At 41.4% G+C, this 22,715-nt stretch overlaps 2 protein-coding genes across 2 annotated transcripts in view; both read left to right on the top strand.

Moving 5' to 3' along the window:
- LOC128437408 (B-cell receptor CD22) overlaps nt 1-19,306 on the top strand; it is a 40,359-nt gene extending 21,053 nt beyond the window's left edge. Inside the window, exons 3-12 of the mRNA XM_053419551.1 lie at nt 3,705-3,932; nt 4,649-5,005; nt 5,094-5,297; nt 5,603-5,860; nt 12,506-12,766; nt 13,486-13,570; nt 13,702-13,759; nt 17,230-17,318; nt 17,657-18,485; nt 18,868-19,306. Coding sequence (XP_053275526.1) covers nt 3,705-3,932; nt 4,649-5,005; nt 5,094-5,297; nt 5,603-5,860; nt 12,506-12,766; nt 13,486-13,570; nt 13,702-13,759; nt 17,230-17,318; nt 17,657-17,675 — 1,559 coding nt within the window. The 3' untranslated portion in view covers nt 17,676-18,485; nt 18,868-19,306. The remainder of the gene's footprint in view (nt 1-3,704; nt 3,933-4,648; nt 5,006-5,093; nt 5,298-5,602; nt 5,861-12,505; nt 12,767-13,485; nt 13,571-13,701; nt 13,760-17,229; nt 17,319-17,656; nt 18,486-18,867) is intronic.
- Nucleotides 1-22,715, top strand: part of LOC128437523 (B-cell receptor CD22) — a 175,553-nt gene that overhangs the window by 119,352 nt on the left and 33,486 nt on the right. The gene's annotated exons all lie outside the window — the stretch shown is intronic.

Genomic DNA, 22,715 nt, shown 5'->3' with positions numbered 1-22,715 from the left:
TCAACACGTATTTTAACTCACATCATCTTCCTCCGAGATGTTTTCCACGAGAACGCCAAGAATGACCTCCTCCACTAACATTGATGCGACACTTCGTAACACAATGTGTTCAACACACCACTGTTTACGTTTAAATACTGCTCATGCTACGTTTGCTACAGCCCTGGCTTCTGCCGATGATGCAGAGGTGTGGGCGGGGCTACTGGTGAGGTGTTTCAGGAGCTTCATGTTTTCTGTGGGGCAGAGGAGCTCGTTTTACCAGGAGAGGAGCTCAGACTTTGGACTTTTTAACTTTGCAGAACTTTGAAACTCAATATGTTTCCTTTAATGCTACGTCTCCATGACCTCCTGATCATTCATTAGTTTTATCTCCTTTCAGAACCAGAGGTCAGGACACTGGAGAGGATCCAGCTGCATTGTACAGCACAGTCAAAAAACCTCCTGCTGTTTAGACCAACGTCTGGAAATCACCTTAGTCCCGATGGAAATATCTCAACAGCTGCTGGATGGATTTTAATAGAAGTTCATACAACTGATCATGGTCCCCACAGGATGAATCCTTCTTTGGTGACAGACTCCAGCATCATTGTTGAAGTGAATGTTCAGTTTTAAGTGACTTGTCTTGACAGCTAATGGATAAATTGCCCCGAGGATGAATCCAAACGCCTTCGGTGACTCGACTTTTATCTGAAATATATCAGCAACTTGTAGAAGTTGTTAAAAACGCCACATTTAGCCTGAATGAAAAATATCAAACATTTTATAACTTGCAGCTTCAAACATGAAAATATCTGCGGTGTGTGTCAGACGGTCGACAAACTTTAAACTTGTAAATAACTTTTTTCTATTCATAAAATTATCAAAACAAGCATTATTAGTTAGTTGTAGTGTGACACTGCTGCCACTAGATGGGTGTAAAGAGTTTTACTGATAAAACCACAGAGAGGATTCTGTCCCTTTCTCTTCTTTCTGTTTCTACACTATTGTTTCCATCGTTTCCATCATCAGCCGATCAGGAGTTGAACTCATTTCCTCTGAGGACTGGAGGGAGCACGTCTCATGTGGATGTGAGCTGCTACTGACGTGATGAACGCCTTGAATGTGACCGTTAACACAAAGTGAACTGCTGACACCAGATGAGCTGTGTTGCCTCTGGTGTCTGTTCAAAGTTTGCATCAGGCCCATTGATTTCACTTTAGTGTTTTGTGGTATTTCTCACATCACGTGTTAAACACGTGAAGAAGAAGGAGTTAGGTGTGTTTTAATCCACCATGTTCACACAGCGGCCATTTTCCTCTGACGTCTCTCTCAGGGTGTGAAGCTCGAATGTTGTTACCAACGGAATAATGTTGTACTGCTGTGATCCAGGTTTATAAGTTAAGTAATACAGAGGGAAGAGTAATTTATGTATTTTATTCCTCAGTCATATTAGTATTGCAGAAATGTCTGATATCTCATGCATAACAAAAACAAAACTGACTGCTCTATACCTCTTAGACATAAAGGCCCATAATCTGCACTATAGATGTTGAATGCATTCTGTAGTGAGAACACATTCAAACACACAGGCAAATTAATGGAGGTAAAAACAATATGTCCTACACCTCCATGGTAGGGGTGAGAAGGGGGAGGGATGACAGGGGTGAAAGGGGGTGGGGTAAGATGGGGGCGGGGTGAGAGGGGAGGGGGCCCTCAAAACAGGTCGATCTGAGGAGGGCTGTTTTAGACAGAGTAAAAAGGTGCTGTTTTAAATGATCCTTGTGGTATTTTTACCAATTTTTTTTACAGACATTTCATTAAGACCCCAAGGAGCCATATCAACTGTGGTGAAATGGTCATAATATGTCCCCTTTAAATGTCAAACTGGTGGATTGATCGTTGGGCCCAATCTGTCTTTGTACAGTGTCTGTCCTACCAAACCGTGGAGTGAAGAGGAACATGGAAGTCTGAATCTCTCTCAAAGATCTGTATGTTGGCTCAACATCCAGTGAACTGGAGTCTTGATTCTTCGGTGGATGTCCTCTCTGGCAAAGGAGAATTCGTCTCTCACCAAAAACCTGAGTGTTGAATAGTAAGAGTCCCTGCACCTTCCAGCAGGTCAGCAGGGTGACCTCACACTTCCACACGATATAACAGAATCTGAGCAAAGCAGGAAGTTAGCGTGTAGCTTGAGAAGCAAAATGGCCGACAGGATGCAGAAAGGTAAAAAAAACATTCACTGGCTGTTTTTAGTCTCAGCTGGTCAGCTATAGTCAAACTTGTTCTAAAATGAAATGGTTCCAACAGTTTTAATGGCAGTTTATTTTCCAGGTCAATTTTAAATCTTTCTTTAATTTGTCTTTTTCATGTCAATCTTTATTGCATCTTAATGAGACTTTGAACAGATTAAAAACACCCCAGTTTCTCTCAAGTCTCCTAAAATTTTCATTTCTTGTGTCAGTGAGATGTTGTGATGTGGATGATACAGGTTTGGTGTGAACATCGACTGAAGTCGTTTCTCACACTCGTACAAACCACAGTTTAATTTAACACCATCGGACTCAACGTGCAGGTACGTAATAAGAGGAAGGAAGTAAGATGTGTTGAACAGTTTAAATTTATCTTTCTCTTACAGAATCTGTCTTTATTCTCAGCCTCTTCTGTGTTGTAGGTAGACGTGTCTGTGATGTGACTGAGTTTCATCTTGTGTACATTATTTATCTGTGGACGTTTTTCTTGTTTGAAGTCACAGACGAGAGCAGCAGCTACTATGAGTGTAACTGCAGCAGCCAGTGGATTTGTTGTCCTTCTTCTCACTGTGACAGGTACTGTACCTCTACATTCATGTTGTCACTCTATTTTACACTCAGACTTCTGATTCACCTGAAGTGAGTTTGAGAAAGAAAGAAAAAATATAAATGAACCATTCATTCATTTTCAGATCACCACCTGTAAAGTGATGCAGAAAGAAAATATATGAAGGAATTATCATCAGTATTATTGTTTTCATCTTTGTTTAGAAGTTTCAGGCAGATCAAGGTTTCTATCGAAGAGAGTCTGAAATATTATAATTATAATTATTATTATTGTTATTATAATTATTATTATCATGACTGAGTTCCTCTCCTCTCGATGCAGGACTTGTCATCAGTGTGTGGAGTCATTAGTTGAAATGCTATGGAATGCTGCTCATGGAAATGTGTTTCTTTTCTACAGAAAGTAAAAAGTAAACTAAGTGTTCTCTGGTGTGGTTATGAATCTGATTCTCTGTGTTACAGTGGTACAGTGTGAGAATGGCTGGGATGTGAGTTACACTTCTACTGAGATCTGTGCCGTCAGAGGATCAACAGTGGACATTACCTGTACCTACACATACCCATCCACATTTAATAACCATGATACTACAGTTCAGGAAACTTTCTGGTTCATTAAAGAGAGTAATGGGATTCACGTTGGTCTAAGGACTGATCCGGAGTATTCAGGTCGTGTGGAGAATCTCTGTGGAAACAACAAGTGCACTCTGAGAATCTCTAACCTGAGAGAGAGCGACTCAGCTGTGTACAAGTTCAGGTTCACAACAAACCAACCTACTGGGAGTTTTACTGGTTCAGCTGGAGTCACTCTGTCTGTCACAGGTAACATTTCAGTTGGAAACAGTGAATCTATGGTTTGTTTATGTGGACAGCTCTGTCTAAAATGATGTGTGTGTTTCTTTACTTACACAGGTGTCCAGGTGATCAGCACAAAATCATCAAGTTGCTGGAGGGATGACTGTTCATGGTCACGTGTTGAGTGTCAAACCAGTTGTTCTCCAACTCCCAGTCTGTCCTACATCTGGTACAAGAACGGACAAAAGACACCGGGAGAAAAATCGTTTACAGCCTACTTTTATTCAAGAGACAGTATTTCCTGTGCTGTGAGAGGCCACGAGGATTTCCCCTCTGCTCCAGTGTGTGAGTTTACTTCTTCCAATGACCAATGATGTTCTGCTCTTTAACCTTCTGAGCTCAAACACTGACGAGAGTCAGAAATGGACTTGAGGGCTGATGCAGAGTAAAAAAAATCTGACACATCAGCTGACATATCATATATTAAAAGATAATTTTCATTGATTCATAAGATGTTTGTTATCAAACCTTTATGATAAATATTCTGCAGTTGAACAATGAATTTGAATGACTCCAAACTATAGATTAGCAGTAGCAGTAGAGCACATTCCTCCATCAAGGCCCAACAGTCCATTCAATTCAATCAAGCTGCTCCATATTTCACACACTCCTCGATATCAGGCCTTTAAATATGTCAGATCTTTTCCATCAAGATCCATGAATTTGATTCTGGGAAAACACGATCTTGCAATGCTAAAGAAAGTAAAAGTAAAATCTTGGATCTGCACCAAAATCTTTTCAGTAAATTGTTGCGTTATTGTGCACGCACACCAACCAGCCAACAGACTGGGGTGAAAACATAACCTCCTGGGGGAGGTGATGAAAGAAAATCACAAATACAACCACAGATGTAGATCTGGAATTCAAAACATCATCGTTTTTACTGTAAAGAAAAATGTAGCATCTTTTCTGCATTGTTTATTTCCTGAGATGGGAAACAGTCATCTGTGAATTATTGTTAAATACAACAGTAAAGATTATACTTGTTTTTTGTTTTTCAGGTGTCCATGGAAATTCATGCAACAGAGTGAATTACATCGACAGGAACATCTGTGCCTTTAAAGGCTCCTCAGTGGACATCTCTTGCAGTTACAACAGTCACTCTAATCGTATCACATCTAAGTCCTGGTTAGTTGCTGAGCGTGAGGATGTGCAGCTGTATCTTCCTCAAGCTGTGGACTTACTCAAAGACCCAGAGTTCACAGCTCGTGTTCAGGTCCTTGATCCGGAGCCAGGGCGCTCCACTCTGAGGATAATGAACCTGAGACTGAGCGATTCAGCCCAGTATCGCTTCACATTCAAATCACAGTGGTTTGAATGGGACAGAAGTTTCCCTGGCACAACTCTGACTGTCACAGGTACTGAGGAACACTAAGTCACTGTGTTGTTCACTGGTTCTCAACCTGGGGTCCCACAGCTGCTTCTATGTGTGTTTCCTGTTGACAGATCCAGATGTTCAGGTGATCTGTTCTCCGATTGGTCCAACACTGACTTGTCACAGCAGCTGTCTTCTCTCTGGTCGTCCCTCCTTTATCTGGTTCAAGAATGGAACAGAAGTTCACGGGGAAACGTCTCCAACTTTCAGGGGATTCCTTCACCCTGAAAACAGCTATTCCTGTGCTTATGAGCATCACCACTCGTCCCCTGTGTGTGAGTTTACATCTTCCATTTTCACTTCCACTTTTCCCTTCATATTTTGCATGCATGTGAACAGGACACATGCAAATCCCACTCGACTGAGACAGAGGTGACATGTTCAGTTTTATGAAGTCTGTATTTAATACAAACAGTAACTACTTTGTAAAACTACTAAACACTCAAGAGGCCGTCCTGTGTCCAAAAGTAAATCAAACACTCTTCTTAAGATGCTGAGAACCAGGGACGACTGCAAACTATTAAAAGACTATATTCTTTAAAGCAACATTCTCATGTAAAGATGTGATTATATCCTGCAGATGCTCCGAAGGTTCCTTTAGTGCAGCTGAGTCAACCTGGAGACATTCTGAAGGACAGCTCGGTGTCTCTGACCTGCAGCAGTGATGCTAACCCACCCCCTGCATACACCTGGTACAAGGAGAACCAGACTTTGCTCAACAGAGCAGCTCAGCTGGTTTTCAGATCCATCAGGTCGTCAGACTCTGGAGAATATTACTGCACAGCTGAGAATGAGCTGGGGAAGACAACGTCTAAACGTGTCTTAATAAATGTGAAATGTGAGTAAATATTTAGAAATATTCAAAAGCTGAGAGGTTTTGTAGATCTTCAAAATTCCAGATGCTGCAACGTTCTTGAAATCCATTAAATTCCATGTAAATCCAGACGCTCCAAAGCCTCCCTCTGTGTCAGTGAGTCCCTCTGGTGAGATCATGGAGGGCAGCTCGGTGACTCTGACCTGCAGCAGTGATGCTAACCCAGCAGCTAACTACACCTGGTACAAGGAGAACGAGGACTCACCAACAGCATCAGGACAAATCTTCACCATCACTAATATCACAGCTGAACATGGTGGAAAGTATCAGTGTGAGGCCCAGAACACACACGGACGTAGTAAGGCCACCTTACATCTGACTGTTGGAGCAGGTGATTGTAGCACTCTTCCTTTTACATTTACATCCCCCCCCCCCCCCCCCCCCATTTCCAATGCACCAGAACCTTAAACCATCAATACTCAGGATTTCCAGATGTGTCCCAGTTGTATATCAAGCCCATCATATTGCACATGAACAATACTGACTGACCAACAGCATCACCTGGCAAACTGAGTCATCAGTCTAACCACACTGCTTATGTCTCCTGTCTGTTGTCTAGGGAAGTTAGTGATGATCATGAATATCATCAGGCTGACTCTGGTGGTCGTGCTGGTTCCAGTGCTGGTCTGGACTCTTTGGACGAGGTAAAACAAATCCATCAGTTCATCCTCTGCTCTTTTACTGTCTTCTTCAAATGTCTTCAAACACTAGTTTCAGTGTTATGAAGTTCATCTTGTCAAATGTTGTGTTTGTTGTTGTTTTCGATCCAGGATGAAGAAAACTCTGAGCTTGAAATCAGAAGTGAATGAAGCTGTGGAGATGATAGAGGTGAGAGACAGTGAGGCCAAAAGAATGACTCCATATCACTGTTTTCATCTCACTATGTTAGAGAAAGAGATAAAACATTTGTTGTATCAGCTACTTTGTCTGAATCTGCCCCAAAATGTAAAAGGTTCTTTCCATTGACAAACAAACAAATGGACAGGGGGCACAGCTATGTTCAAACTGTTTTGAATGAACTGTGATTATTTGCAGGTTTCATGAATAAAGTCCAGTGAGGATTAATATTTTCTCATCTCTCCCCCATCAGTCACACAACTGTCCTGAGTATGAGAACGTCGCTGCTGCAGCACAGACAGAAGACACAGAGGAGCAGGAAGACCTGGTGTGAAGCATCAGGTCAGAGCCACTGTGACAAACAGAACCAAGATGGACGACTTCAGAGAACATCTGTACAAGCGAGTTTTACAGAAACCATAGTGTGTAGTTATTAAATACAGGAAGTCTGTACAAGCAACAAAATATCTGAGTGCAAGAGCAGAGTTTGAGCACAAGCACGTTTTTTTTGCTGTTACCCTCTGAACTATGTTGGAGGTCTTGGTGATGAGCCTTTGAGGCTGTGGTTACACCACGTGACTCATTTCCTGTCTTATACATGATATTAATGTGGTTATTACATCGATAATGAATTATTATGTATCATGATTTTATGATTCTTCTTAAATAAAATGTTTTTGGTCTTTTGTTTTCACTCCTTATCTATTTGTTTGTTTGTTTTTCAGCAGAAGTACACAAGAAAACTGATTTTTACACAAACTCATTAAATTTGGGCATTAATCCTGATAAAGGGGCGGAGCCAGGAACCTCTTTGTATCACTTTCTTCATAATTGTGCGATTGATGGAAACAGTCAGGATTATTTAGAGGACTGGTTTTTATGAGTGATTGAACTCTGGTGCAGCTTGATTGAATGGAAGGAGATTGAATTGATGGAGGCTGGCATGTGCACACATAGACACCAAAGGGGGCTGGAGCCACACCCCTTTTCCTTACTCGAGAGAAAGTGCCCTTTTTTCAAAAAAGTAAAATTATATTCCTGTTTGCTCAAAGCTTCCCTGTCAAACAAATATGTTGAAATATAGTACAGACAGTCATTAAAGATCCGGTCTGTGTCAGAGTCTGTGTCGGAGTCTGCTTCCTCCTCACTCCTCCTCTGACCTGCGCTCACTTTACACTTTAACATTAAACACCAGCACTGATCACAAGTTATCAGGACACCTCCAGGACTGACGTTTACTTTGTGTTGGTTTGATTCGCTTTAGAGTTCATGAGACACAAGTTTAAACCTGCGGCACAACACGAGACGTGACGTGATACAGTCAGGACATCAGGGTTAAAGTGAGAGAACCATCCAGAGTCATGATCCAACATCATAGATTAATAACTAAACACATGTGGTTATCAGTTTGTGTGAAGAGGGACAGAGACCAACACACACACACACACACACACACACACACACACAGATTCCGATGTAACACAGTGTTTTAACTTCTTTGCTGCAGAAGAAGCGACGCCCCGTTCATCCAGGAACATAAATATGAATTCAGCAGGTTTTTATAAAGTTCAGTTCTAAATGTGATGATTAGATAACATCAGAGGATCAAAGTCACTTGTTGACCTGCGGAGTAATGGCCTCAGTGCAGTGGAGCTACTAAGGGGGGCCAGGTGGGGCCAGGTGGGGCCACCTTGATACTGTAAAGGTAATAATCAGAGTTTGTCCTTTTAAGCTTTAGGTGCAGGTCACAAGTCTAAACTGAATGAATGTCCAATCAGTGTGGAGAGCACTGACCACTGTCATAGACTCACTGTTGTAATGGAAATCCTTATTTTGTAAGTTACAGTAAGAACAGTAACAGTCTATAATACTTTTAAAGCACTTCCTATAAAAAATTGATTTCATATTAACTGATGAAAAAGCAGCAATTGGACATTGTGGATGGTGACCAGAGCACAGTGGGAGGCTCCGCCCATCTAACCCAACAGCCAATGGTTCCTGTGTCGCTCTACTGCTCACGTGCACCTGTGCATGAGGTCATGAAGTCCAGTCAACACAAGTGAACAGTTTGACACGTGTATCAGACAAAACAAGTTTGACTCACATGAGTTGAATCCTCGTGAGAAATGAGTAAAGAACACTAAAGTAATGTAAGTTTGTATAATTATGACCTTTTACAATGTATTTTTATGACCCAGTCTTCATATGGACTGGAGCTGTAAAGAAACAGGAACTGACTTCTAACATGAGTTTAAAAGAAAGAAAAATTCAACAAGTTTTTTTTAAGTCCAGTCTCAAGAAAGTGTTCAATTCACTGTCAGGCTACAAAACTACTCTCACAGTTTTTTGCATGAAATATATTTTTCCAAAATAAAAGAACATTTCTTCATTTTAACGAGGAGATTTGTTTGTCCGTTCGTATATGTAAAGAGGAAGGAAGAGGAAGGGGGGGTGGGGGGTGGGGGTGGGTGGGGCTGTTCAACGCTGCTTACAGCTTCAGTTGAGCGTGATTCAGGATTGATGGGAAGAGCCACTAAGGTCATTTCTAACACTCTGTAAAATGAGGAAATTCACACTTTGCACAAACCAAAAGTTACTTCTTTGTTTTAGGTTTAATCTAACACCATTGAGCTCAACAAGCAGTTCAGTGGAAAGAGGAAGGAAGGGGGTATTAAATAGTTTAAATTTATCTTTCTCTAACAGAATCTGTCTTTATTCTCAGACTCTGTGTTGTAGGTAGACGTGTCTGTGATGTGACTGAGTTTCATCTTGTGCACATTATTTATCTGTAAACGTTTTTCTTGTTTGAAGTCACAGACGAGAGCAGCAGCTACTATGAGTGTAACTGCAGCAGCCAGTGGATTTGTTGTCCTTCTTCTCACTGTGACAGGTACTGTACCTCTACATTCATGTTGTGACTCTATTTTACACTCAGACTTCTGATTCACCTGAAGTGAGTTTGAGAAAGAAAGTAAAAATATAAATGAACCATTCATTCATTTTCAGATCACCACCTGTAAAGTGATGCAGAAAGAAAATGTATTAAAGAATTATCATCAGTATTATTTTGCATCTTTGTTTCAAAGTTTCTATCATTTAGAGCTCAAGTTATTAAAGAGTATGAAACATATTAGTTATTGTTATTATAAGTATTGTTATTATCATCATGACTGAGTTCCTCTCCTCTCGATGCAGGACTTGTCATCAGTGTGTGGAATCATTAGTTGAAATGCTATGGAATGCTGCTCATGGAAATGTGTTTCTTTTCTACAGAAAGTAAAAAGTAAACTAAGTGTTCTCTGGTGTCGTTATGAATCTGATTCTCTGTGTTACAGTGGTACAGTGTGAGAATGGCGGGGATTTGAGTTACACTTCTACTGAGATCTGTGCCGTCAGAGGATCAACAGTGGACATTAACTGTACCTACACATACCCATCCACATTTAATAACCATGATACTACAGTTCAGGAACCTTTCTGGTTCATTAAAGAGAGTAATGGGATTCACGTTGATCTAAGGACTGATCCGGAGTATTCAGGTCATGTGGAGAATCTCTGTGGAAACAACAAGTGCACTCTGAGAATCTCTAACCTGAGAGAGAGCGACTCAGCTGTGTACAAGTTCAGGTTCACAACAAACCAACCTACTGGGAGTTTAACTGGTTCAGCTGGAGTCACTCTGTCTGTCACAGGTAACATTTACATCTGAACATTCATTCATTTATTTCCTACATCTTGTTTGGTTCACTTGAGTGTGTCTGTGCACTTTTATATGCATGTGTGTGTTGTCAGTTTGCACTAAAATTAATTCCTTATTCTACACACAGATTTGCATGTGCAGGTGAGGAGATCAGTGAGGGGTGAATATGCTAACTGGGCAGAGCTCAGGTGTCAGAGCAGTTGTCGTCTTCCTGATCATCTGAACTACGTCTGGTACAAGAATCAACAGGAGATGAAGGAAGGAGCATCTTATTCAGATACTTTCTATCCTGAAGACAGAGTTTCCTGTGCTGTTAAAGGACTCGAGGATTTTCGCCCTCTGTCAATGTGTGAGTTTAATCTACAGTATTTCACTAACAGCACCATCTGCTGTAGTATTTGAGATAATGCATTGTACCATAACTTCATGTGTCTTTAAATACTTTTTTCTGCATGGGCACATTGAACTATTGGGATACTACTGTCAGTACTGACAAACTAGTGTAGTATTAGTACTAGTATTCTGCTTGTGTAAATAAAGATTGAAGACATGCCTGCTCCCCAGAAGTGAAGCCAAAGCATTGTGATCGCCCCCTGGTGGCTGGCTGCAGTATAGAACATACATCCTGTCTCCTCCATGTTAATGGGAAGGACATGGACCAATCTAAAAAGTCAAATACATTTTCTAAAGATGGTTTTTGTCATTTTAGGTTCTTATCACACTCTATTGTTCATGTTTCTCATAAGTTTGGTTTTAATTAGTTATTTGATGAAATTAAAATTAGATTAACCTTCATGATTGACAGCTAACGCTGACTCAGGATTGGTCGAGCTCATGTATGGGCGGGACCTTGATACTGTGGCTCCATCTCCGGATCACTACTGTGCAGACTGTGGTTCCAAATGTGAAAGATGGCAGCGTTGGTATCCAGGATATTTTGGCTTCATTTCTGTGGGAGGAAGTGGAGACGTGTCGTCCATCTTTGGTCGACTCTGCATAAAAGACACAGATCATTTCCTCCATATTGGCCAGTTTGCTCCTTTACAACAGCAACTTATACAAGGTCCCTCATGTTCCTCACCTCCAACAGTGTGTTTCTCCCTCACTCTGAAGTCTAAAGGGAACTTCACTGTGTTTTATGTGAACTGAAAGTTTCCTCATCTTGTCATCGTCATCATCTTAAAATGAAAACCTGCCGACTGGTGATTCACAAGAGAAAATACATGGAGTTAGTTTTATAAATGTATAAGTTTATCTTCTCATTCTCTGATGTGCTCTGTGTTACAGTGGTATGTAGTCAGATAGACTGGGATGTGAGTTACACTTCTACTGAGATCTGTGCCTTCAGAGGATCAACAGTGGACATTAACTGTACCTACACATACCCATCCTGGTTGAATCACCTTGAAACTACAGTTAAGGAAACTTTCTGGTTCATTAAAGAGAGTAATGGGATTCACGTTGATCTAAGGACTGATCCGGAGTATTCAGGTCGTGTGGAGAATCTCTGTGAAAACAACAAGTGCACTCTGAGAATCTCTAACCTGACAGAGAGCGACTCAGCTGTGTACAAGTTCAGGTTCACAACAAACCAACCTACTGGGAGTTTAACTGGTTCAGCTGGAGTCACTCTGTCTGTCACAGGTAACATTTTCATGAGAGTCAGTTTGAAATGTTAGTGTGTATGTTGAAATAAAATCACATGTTTGTTCACAGACCCTCAGCTCCGGGTACATGTGAGGAGATCAACAGCCAATCCATCTTCTACCTGGACAGAGCTGACCTGTCACAGCAGGTGTCAGCTCCCTGATCATCTTTCCTACGTTTGGTACAATAACAATAAACCTGTTGGACGAAAAAAATACTTTCACCTCCAACACTTTAATGCTGAAGACAGCTATCACTGTGCTATAGAAGGACAGGAGCGTTTCCCTTCTCCTACAGTGTGTGAGTTTACGTCTCATGAAGCTACAATAATGTGGAAATAATTCAAATTTAAACTTTTAACAAATAATACAGAGAGTGTTTTGATTGTATTCTCATCCTGTGTGTTAATATAATCTTTCCTTCAGATGCTCCAAAGCCTCCCTCTGTGTCAGTGAGTCCCTCTGGTGAGATCATGGAGGGCAGCTCAGTGACTCTGACCTGCAGCAGTGATGCTAACCCAGCAGCTAACTACACCTGGTACAAGGAGAACGAGGACTCACCAACAGCATCAGGACAAATCTTCACCATCACTAATATCACAGCTGAACATGGTGGAAAGTATCAGTGTGAGGCCCAGAACACACAAGGACGTAGTTACACCACTTTTCATCTGACTGTTGGAGCAGGTGATTTTAGCACTCTGACTTTTACAGCCTACAACCCCCCCCCCCCCCCCCCTCCTTTTCATTGCACCAGAACCTTAAACCCTTGTAGACGAATGTTGCAAATTTGCCTCAAACCCCATTCCGGTCTTAATGCCGCCAAGATGACGATTGTGCCTGATGGTGCAAATACTACACATACCAAGGAAGGTATTGGAAGCACTCTGCCGCCATCTAGTGGTCGGAGTGGAAAATACATACTGTGCAGCAAAGTTACTTTGAAGTATTAGGCTGTATTTGAAAAACTGTTATGATGGAACAGCAATGATTATACAGAAAACATATGTCGATATTCAATTTCAAGCAAAAGCAACATCAATATAATAACCCACATACCAAAATTTGTTAAATTAAGGTTATGCCCCATTATGCCTAAAGTCGCTAATTTGCCTCATACCTAAATTATATCTATTGTATATTCTACATTGAAATTAACAATCCTCACTTAATTTATCATCTGTATGACAGGCCAACAACACCAATAATTTTTTTGTTATATTATTGGAAATTAATTCAGGCAGTAAGGGGTTAAGCCTTCAATACTCAGGATTTCCAGATGTGTCCCAGCTGTATATCAAGCCCATCATATTGCACATGAACAATACTGACTGACCAACAGCATCACCTGGCAAACTGAGTCATCAGTCTAACCAAACTGCTAATGTCTCCTGTCTGTTGTGTAGGGAAGTCAGTGATAATCATGAATATCATCAGGCTGACTCTGGTGGTCGTGCTGGTTCCAGTGCTTGTCTGGACTCTGTGGACGAGGTAAAACAACACAAATCCATCAGTTCACCCTCTGCTCGTTTACTGTCTTCTTCAAATGTCTTCAAACACTAGTTTCAGTGTTATGAAGTTAATTTTGTCAAATGTTGTGTTTGTTGTTGTTTTCGATCCAGGATGAAGAAAACTCTGAGCTTGAAATCAGAAGTGAATGAAGTTGTGGAGATGATAGAGGTGAGAGACAGTGAGGCCAAAGAATGACTCCATATCACTGTTTTCATCTCACCATGTTAGAGAAAGAGATCAAACATTTCTTGGATCATCTACTTTGTCTGAATCTGCCCCAAAATGTAAAAGGTTCTTTCCATTGACCGTATATTAAAATGGACGTAGACTCTGGGTCTAGAAAGTGAAGTGAATGATCCATTTAGAGTCAAATAGACCATAAAGCACCACAGGCATTGGGTCATGGATACCGTGTGATTGACAGCTAGTACTGGGTGCAGGTCACAGGTTCAGGTGTGCGGGCAGTGTCCTTGGGCCCTGAGTCAGGCTCCACCCCCTCTCATCCAAATATGGTAACTTCTGGTTTCAAAGAACCAAGATGGCGCTGAACAACATGTCAAAACTAGTCTTCAAAATAGCGGCTCAAAAACCAATGGGTGATGTCACGGTGCGTTGTGTTGTGTAAGACTTGATGTTGGCTAATTATTAATAATCATGAAATATGATTATTAAACTAATACAAATTATTTATTAAAAATGATAAAGCTATCGATTAGGAATAATAAAATAATCAATTAGAAATTATACGGTTATCAATTAAGAATAGTTAAATAATTAATGAAAACAATAAAATTATCAATTAAGAATAATACAATCTGCAATTATAATTTATCAAGACGGGGCACAACCCTGGTAACAGGGACCAACAGTCAATCTGTGAGGGTCAGTCTCGGTTTATAAAGGTTCAATTAATAATCTCAATAATTAATGTTAATGATTGTATAATGAACAATGAAGGGTTTTAAGTTTGATCACAAGCTATCATAATCCAGCTGTATTCACATGCATATGCACAAATGATCACAAGATACAGAAACTTTTATTACACTAGAATTACACTATATCACAGATAACAACAACAGCAGCACTTATCACAATTTAGAACACACATGTATCACCGATGGTATATCTATGTGTGTGTGTGGGTGTGTGTCTGTGTGTGTGTGTGTGTGTTTGTGAGAGAAAGGGGGAGTGGCAATGGTGTAATGACGCAGTCACGTGGTGACGTAGTCTGGCCGAATTCAAGATGGTGGTACACTCACGCAGAGGTGTCAAGTAACGAAGTACAAATACTTCGTTACCTTACTTAAGTAGAAATTTTGGGTATCTATACTTTACTGGAGTATTTATTTTTGAGAGGACTTTTTACTTCTACTCCTTACATTTTTTTACACAAATATCTGTACTTTCAACTCCTTACATTTTAAAAATAGCCTCGTTACATACACATTTTTTCTTGTTTTCATTCCGTTTTGTCATCGTTCAAAAACACACCAAAAAAACCCCCTTTTTTTTGTGAGACATTAAACCCCCCTCCTCCCTCCGGAGGAATGAGGAGAGTTTGAGTTGGGTGCCCGCCGCACGCGTGGGATGACAGCCAGGCCGAGGCCGCCAAACAAACGCAATGGGAGGGGTTCCGAAAAGGATGAGAGCAAAGCCAGGGCTGCGTGCGGCGTGCGGCACCGTCCTCGCAGCATCAGCCATCCTCCCGCCTCCGCTGACGCGCCTCGCTGTCAGGTCCGTCGGCCATTGGAGCAGGCCGGCAAAGGCGCACGGAGGTGGGGGTGGAAGAGCGTGGGAGAAGGAGGCACCGCACGGCCATGGACAGAGCTCAGACGAAGTGGAGGAGACAGAAAAATAGAAGGAGTGGGGGGGTAGGTGGTAGAGCACTCGCGTGCCACACCAACACAACCCCGGCCTCGGGAGACACGCTGGCCCTGGGGCGCAGCGCGAGACCTTGAGCACCTGTGGGGGGGTTTTAGGTGCCATGCAGTCGAATCCGGCTGTACCGGTAATGATCCTTCCGCAGGTTCACCTACGGAAACCCTGTTACGACTTTTACTTCCTATAGATAGTCAAGTTTGATCATCTTCTCGGCGCTGCGCCAGGCCCTTACCGACTCCGGCAGGCCGATCCGAGGACCTCACTAAACCTAAACTTTTACTTAAGTAAAAAGCTTGAGTTGAACTTCTACAAAAGTATTTTTAAACCCTAGTATCTATCTATACTTCTGCTTGAGTAATGAATGGGAATACTTTTGACACCTCTGCAGTCACGTGATTCAAAATGGAGGATTGTGTTAATGACGCCAGTAGGCCGAAGTCAAGATGGCGGTAGGTCACTAGAGTTGAACAAAGCTAATTTAGGACATAGAGAATCTGATTTACCTCGTGGTTTGAAACTAGAACCAGGAGTTTTGAACAAGGGAATTTTAGAAAAAACTCTGATCTAGCAGAGAAAAATATGCAAGGAGTGATCAGAAAAGCTCTCAAACCACGGCAGAGACATTTTTACAGTGACTTTACCACTCTGTACCCAAGCGGGCGTTGTGTACCGATCTTTTGATCGGTAAAGTTTCAGCAAACTTGGTTGGACGATAACAATGCGGCCAGGGATGCTTCGTCACGGCTCGACGGCACTTCAATACAGTCGACACGGTGGTCATACACAAAATAACATGTCTTAACATACACTTAACATACACTCCAATAATGACACGCTAATTATTAAAACTAGTCTCTGCCCAGACATATGCCTCTTACTTTGAACAGCTTCGCGGTGCTTTCATGCGCGGGTGTGGCGCGAATTCCGAAAAGAGGAAGTGAATTGTTTTCCGTGGCCTCGGGGGCGCTGGCTCGGCCGGAAAGGAGCGAATTCTTCTCGTGCTCCTTGACAAGGTCTTTGTCCGTCTGCAGGGAAGAAACACCTGTGGCAGAGTTCTTCGTAGATCGTGGGGAATGTCTCTGAGCTCGGCCAGCGACAGGGGGCTTCTGCTGCTGTCTCTTCAAAATAAAATTAAGTAAAGAGTCTTGTCAAAATAAAAGCGTCAACTTTTAAGGTAAAAATAAAGAAAATGAAATAAAACAAACGTTCATTTGATGCGTCCTTTAGCAACTTAATTATCTGGAGAGACCTGGAGAGACCTGGAGAGGTCTTCACTGCAGGGAAAAAGCTGAGATTTCAGGGCTCTTCTGTATTTATTACCTGAAAGGTGCCTGCCCCTTTCCGATGGGGGCCGTGGGGTTCTGTTAGCTCTCAGCCAATGAAATGTCACGGTTCAACTTTCAAGGAGCGGCTAGGAATACAGTGGGGGTCCCTGAAGGACACTGGGGAAATCTCCCCCGCTAGGAGAGGACTCCAGGCTGGCTTCAGCATGTCCTGCAGGCCTTTGTTTTAAGACCCATGGTGTGGACTCTACCCGCACAGTTGACACTTCTTTCTTGGTCCATGTCCCGTCCTTCCACCAAGTTTTGTGGAAATCAGTTTATCAGTTTTTGTGTAATCCTGCTGATGACAAACAAACAAATGGACAGGGTGCGCAACTACGTTCAAACTGTTTTGAATGAACTTTGATTATTTGCAGTTTTCATGAATAAAGTTCAGTGAGGATTAATATTTTCTCATCTCTCCCCCATCAGTCAGAAAACTGTCCTGAGTATGAGAACGTTGCTGCTGCAGCACAGACAGAAGACACAGAGGAGCAGGAAGACCTGGTGGGAAGCATCAGGTCAGAGCCACTGGGACAAACATAAACAACATGGACGACTTCAGAGTACATCGGTACAAGCGAGTTTTACAGAAACCATAGTGTGTAGTTATTAAATACAGGAAATCTGTCCAAGCAACAAAATATCTGAGTGCAAGCGCAGAGTTTGAGCAGAAGCAGAGTAAACCTAAGCACTAGCAGGAGCTGTGTGAGTGCAAGCGCAGGGATTTGAGTAAAACACCACAAAATCTGAACGTGCAAGTCCAGCCCTCAAACTAAAAGACCATGCTTTTAAATAAAGAGGAAACCACCGTCCATTTCCTTTCTACTCATGGTTTCCTGTTTTCTTTTCTCCTCAGGTGCACTGTGATTGGTTGATGTATGTCTGTAAGTATGTGAGAGGAAACAGGAAGTATCTCTCTTTCCATCCCCAGTTGCAGCAGTTTGTACAGCATGACCTTTAGAGCAAGAGTATTGTTGTGTTGTGTCTTTTCTTTTTCTTTTCTGATGGGTCCAGTCAACCAGTTTCTGCAGCTTTATTGTTGTTACTTTTAGTTCTGATGTTGGTTTAGGTTGAAGGAAGATTCTCAGGTCCTACGACCCTTTGTGGGTTGGTGTGTTGGGTTTTCCTTCTTTGTCCATTTTGCCGGCCTGTTGTTGAAGTTGTTATCTTTTCTGCAATCAATAGATTTTTTCTTTTGCTGTTACCCTCTGAACTATGTTGGACTTGTAACCTTGTAGACAATTGGGCCCTGTTTATTATAATTATTATTTATTATCATTTACTATCATTATTTTATTTCCATATAATATATACTTATTTCTCGATTTCCCCTTTCTGTACCATTCCCTGCATTCACATATCGTTTACCTGTTGGTTAATTAAGCTGTCCATCAGTGATTGAGTATACTGGAGTCTAATTGGCTGTATCTGAGGATGCAGACCTACGATTGGGTAGAGGGAAGTAAGCCCCGCCTTTTCACGTAGCTGTCGTCGATGCGCAGCCACACACGAGCAGACGAGAGACAAGCAGAGAAAACTAGTAGAAGTCGTAAAACTAGTATAACTGTAGAAACTGTGTTTATAAAACTATATAAAGCAGTGGAAGTGGAAGTTGAAGGAAACGGAACCGAAGTGAGACCGAATTGATGAGCGTCGGGAGTTTTATTATTTTCGGCGGAGTCTTGGTGAGTTCACAGCGCTAATGCTAATGCTAATCGCTAACCATGCCATGTCTTAACACGAGGCACTGTAGGAAGCATGTGAACCTGACTGTTGTGTATTTTACTTTTGTGGTGTTTTTATGTTTATCATTTGAGCATGTATGTTCTGTATGCACTTAATTTAATGTTCAGGTGTAGCCTGTAATATGTGTTTTATGTTAACAAATGGTTAAGAAGTGAAGTAATGAATAACTAAATATATAACTCATATTTAGTCAAACGATTACATTTAGAATACATTTAATATGGAAAAAAGCTGTGCAGTTAAAGAAGATAATTAATTCATATTACTACTATGTTTTGATATCTATAATGGCCATGAGAGTAATAGCCTGTTCTCATATAGGCTAGGTTTTTTGGAATCCCTTGAAACCGTTGAGAGATTGGATCGAATTCCCCTTGACGAAGGGGTGGCGAGCTAGTGATGAAAACACCTCCTTATCCCAAGGAGTGGATCGGATGACCTGTATGAGAAGCATCACCTCCCATCAGGTGAACACGTGCTGAAGCGCACACGTGACCATTGACTAACTTTTTGACTTACGACCTGACATTTTGACTTGAAGTACATTGAACCAAAGAACACTTGCAAGGATTTTATTTTGTTTTTATTTTATTTTTCCTTATGGACATTCTGCAGCCATTTATTGGTGTTTAAAAGAAATTGTTTTGAATTGTTCTAATGTTACCGGATATTGATTATTATTGAAAATTGAATGTTACTGATTGCACTTGAATCTATTTTATTATTTTTCTAAAAGCCAATACAATTCATCTAAACGTAATCAGTGGCTCCAGTTGATCATTGTGTGTGTCCTTTTATTCTTCCCTCCGTACGAACCTGGTAACTAGCCCACATCTGAATATATTCTATTGCCCATTGGGGTTACAGACTTCTTGGTGATGAGCCTGTGAGGCTGTGGTAACACCACGTGACTTATCTTGAGTCTTATACATGATATTAATGTGGTTATTACATGGATAATGAATTTATGTATTGTGAATTTATGATTCTTTCTTAAATAAATGTTTTTGGTCTTTTGCTTTCACTCCTTATCTATTTGTTTGTTTGTTATAATGCAGAATTACACCAGAAAACTAAAAAACTAAATTTGGGCAGGAATCCTTATAAAGGGGCGGAGCCAGGAGCCTGTTTGTGTCACTTTCTTTATAATTGTGAGACTGATGAAACAGTCAGGATTATTTAGAGGACTGATTTCTATGAGTGATTGAACTCTGGTGCAGCTCGATTGAATTGATGGAGGCTGGCATGTGCACACATAGACACCAAAGGGGGCTGGAGCCACTGCCCTTTTCCTTCCTTGAGAGAAAGTGCCCTTTTTTAAATAAATTAATATTCCTGCTTGCTCACAGCTTCCCTGTCAAACAAATATATTGAAATATAATAAATAATCGAAATATCAGGTGGGGAGATTAGACTAGTCTCTGAACCCTCCCTCCCTCCACGTTTCCTGCACAGAGCTGAGCACTGGAGCTGTGGACATTTCTCTGTTCTTAGAAGCATCGCGACTCGGACTCTGAATAATTCTAACAGCGCTGCTCCAGGACAGACACTCGTTAAAGATCCGGTCTGTGTCAGAGTCTCTGTCGGAGTCTGCTTCCTCCTCACTCCTCCTCTGACCTGCGCTCACTTTACACTTTAACATTAAACACCAGCACTGATCACAAGTTATCAGGACACCTCAAGGACAGACGTTTACTTTGTGTTGGTTTGATCCGCTTTAGAGTTCATGAGACACACGTTTAAACCTGCGACACAACACGAGACGTGATACAGTCAGGACATCAGGGTTAAAGTGAGAGAACCATCCAGAGTCATGATCCGACATCATCGATTCATAACTAAACACATGTGGTTATCAGTTTGTGTGAAGAGGGACAGTGACCAACACAAACACACACACACACACACACACACACACACATACAGATTCCGATGTAACACAGTGTTTTAACTTCTTTGCTGCAGAAGAAGCGACGCCCCGTTCATCCAGGAACATAAATATGAATTCAGCAGGTTTTTATAAAGTTCAGTTCTAAATGTGATGATTAGAAAACATCAGAGGATCAAAGTCACTTGTTGACCTGCGGAGTAATGGCCTCAGTGCAGTGGAGCTACTAAGGGGGGCCAGGTGGGGCCAGGCGGGGCTACCTTGATACAGTAAAGGTAATAATCAGAGTTTGTCCTTTTAAGCTTTAGGTGCAGGTCACAAGTCTAAACTGAATGAATGTCCAATCAGTGTGGAGAGCACTGACCACTGTCATAGACTCACTGTTGTAATGGAAAACCTTATTTTGTAAGTTACAGTAAAAACAGTAACAGTCTATAATACTTTTAAAGCACTTCCTCTAAAAAACTGATTTCATATTAACTGATGAAAAAGCAGCCATGGGACATTGTGGATGGTGACCAGAGCACAGTGGGAGGCTCCGCCCATCTAACCCAACAGCCAATGGTTCCTCTGTCGCTCTCCTGCTCACGTGCACCTGTGCATGAGCTCATGAAGTCCAGTCTACACAAGTGAACAGTTTTACACGTGTATCAGACAAAACAAGATCTTGTGAGAAATGAGTAAAGAACACTACAGTAATGTAAGTTTGCATAATTATGACCTTTTACAATGTGATTTTATGACCCAGTCTTCATATGGACTGGAGCTGTAAATAAACAGGAACTGACTTCTAACATGAGGTTGAAAGAAAGAATAATTCAACATGATTTTTAAAGTCCAGTCTCAAGAAAGTAAAGAAAGTGTTCGATTCACTGTCAGGCTACAAAACTACAGTCACTGTTTTTTGCATGAAATATATTTTAATAAATTCACGCACCGTTTTCCAAAATAAAAGAACATTTCTTTATTTTAACGAGGGGATTTACTGGTGTTTGTCCGTTCGTGCATGTTACAGTTTTTTTCGATTGCATAAACACTAAAATCAAAAGTATAACACAATTATCAAACCTGACACTCATGTAGCAGAACATGGGCCCAGATCTGCACCACTATAAGCACAATGTCAGCTTCACACTTTTTGCAAAATAATACACACAGTGATCTGCAAAACACTAAACACACTTGTATACATTAAACACAGAAGTATATCAAGATGTCACTTCCTTGCAATTCCTAAGCACTGCCTTTCAAATGACCCCCCCCTATGGGCCAATTGGTTAAACACATCCATCAGGTGTTCAAACACATGATTGCTTAATTGTAGACACACCAATCAGGTTTAAGCACTTTAAAAATGCAGCAGCTGAGTTCACCTGTTTTCAACCAAAATGGAGCTTGTGCTCAAAAAAGAAGAAGAGTGAGGGTGAGAGGGGGAATCCTCGGAGGAGGAGAAGGCTGCGGCTGCGGCATTAGTAATGATGTTGTGTGTGATGTTGCATACTGCTCACATAACTTTCATAATGTAAATGTACTGTATTCCAGACCTATGCTGAACTACACAATCATGTCTTTCACTGTATTTCTGAGAGTTTTACAGATGGATGATGAGGAAATCGCATGAATTCATATTCATAGATGAGGCAGGGGTCATAGGACAAAAGCAAGAAGGAGAGGCAGACATATCATTGGCCACGGGGCTATAATCCATGTCCCAGGGCAACGTGGTGGTAACATCACCTTTTGTGCTGCCACTACACAGAATGGGGTCCTCCTCCTTCAGGCCAATATGATCCCTTACAACACAACTCACATCCTCAAATGTTTGGACCGATTACACAACATCGTCACAGCAGTAAACCACACGCACCAGATGCAATCCATTGTCATCTGGGACAATGAGTCATTCCACCGCTCTGCTCTGGTCCAGAACTGTCCATCAGCAGTTTACAGTACCATACCTTCCACCATACTCTCCGTCTCTAAACCCAGTCAAAGAGTTTTTCTCGGCATGGCGGTGGAGGGTTTACGATCTCCAGCCCCAGGCTCAGGTACCCCTCATTGCAGTGTTCATTTTGGCAGCTATTTTTGATGTAGTTTTATACTTAGTCTTTTGACGAAAATGCATATTAGTTTTAGTCACATTTAGTCTATCTGAGTCCTCCCCATATTTGTGGGAAATGTATGAAATAAGAAGTACCCTATTTTGAAATAACTAAAAACATATAGCTGCAGCCTAATAGCTTAAAATATATATTTAGTTTTAAATGTGAAAACTAAAAGT

The sequence above is a fragment of the Pleuronectes platessa genome, chromosome 3 (assembly GCF_947347685.1).
Source record: "Pleuronectes platessa chromosome 3, fPlePla1.1, whole genome shotgun sequence".
NCBI classification, from domain to species: domain Eukaryota; kingdom Metazoa; phylum Chordata; class Actinopteri; order Pleuronectiformes; family Pleuronectidae; genus Pleuronectes; species Pleuronectes platessa.
This window is presented reverse-complemented; position numbering and strand designations above follow the sequence as displayed.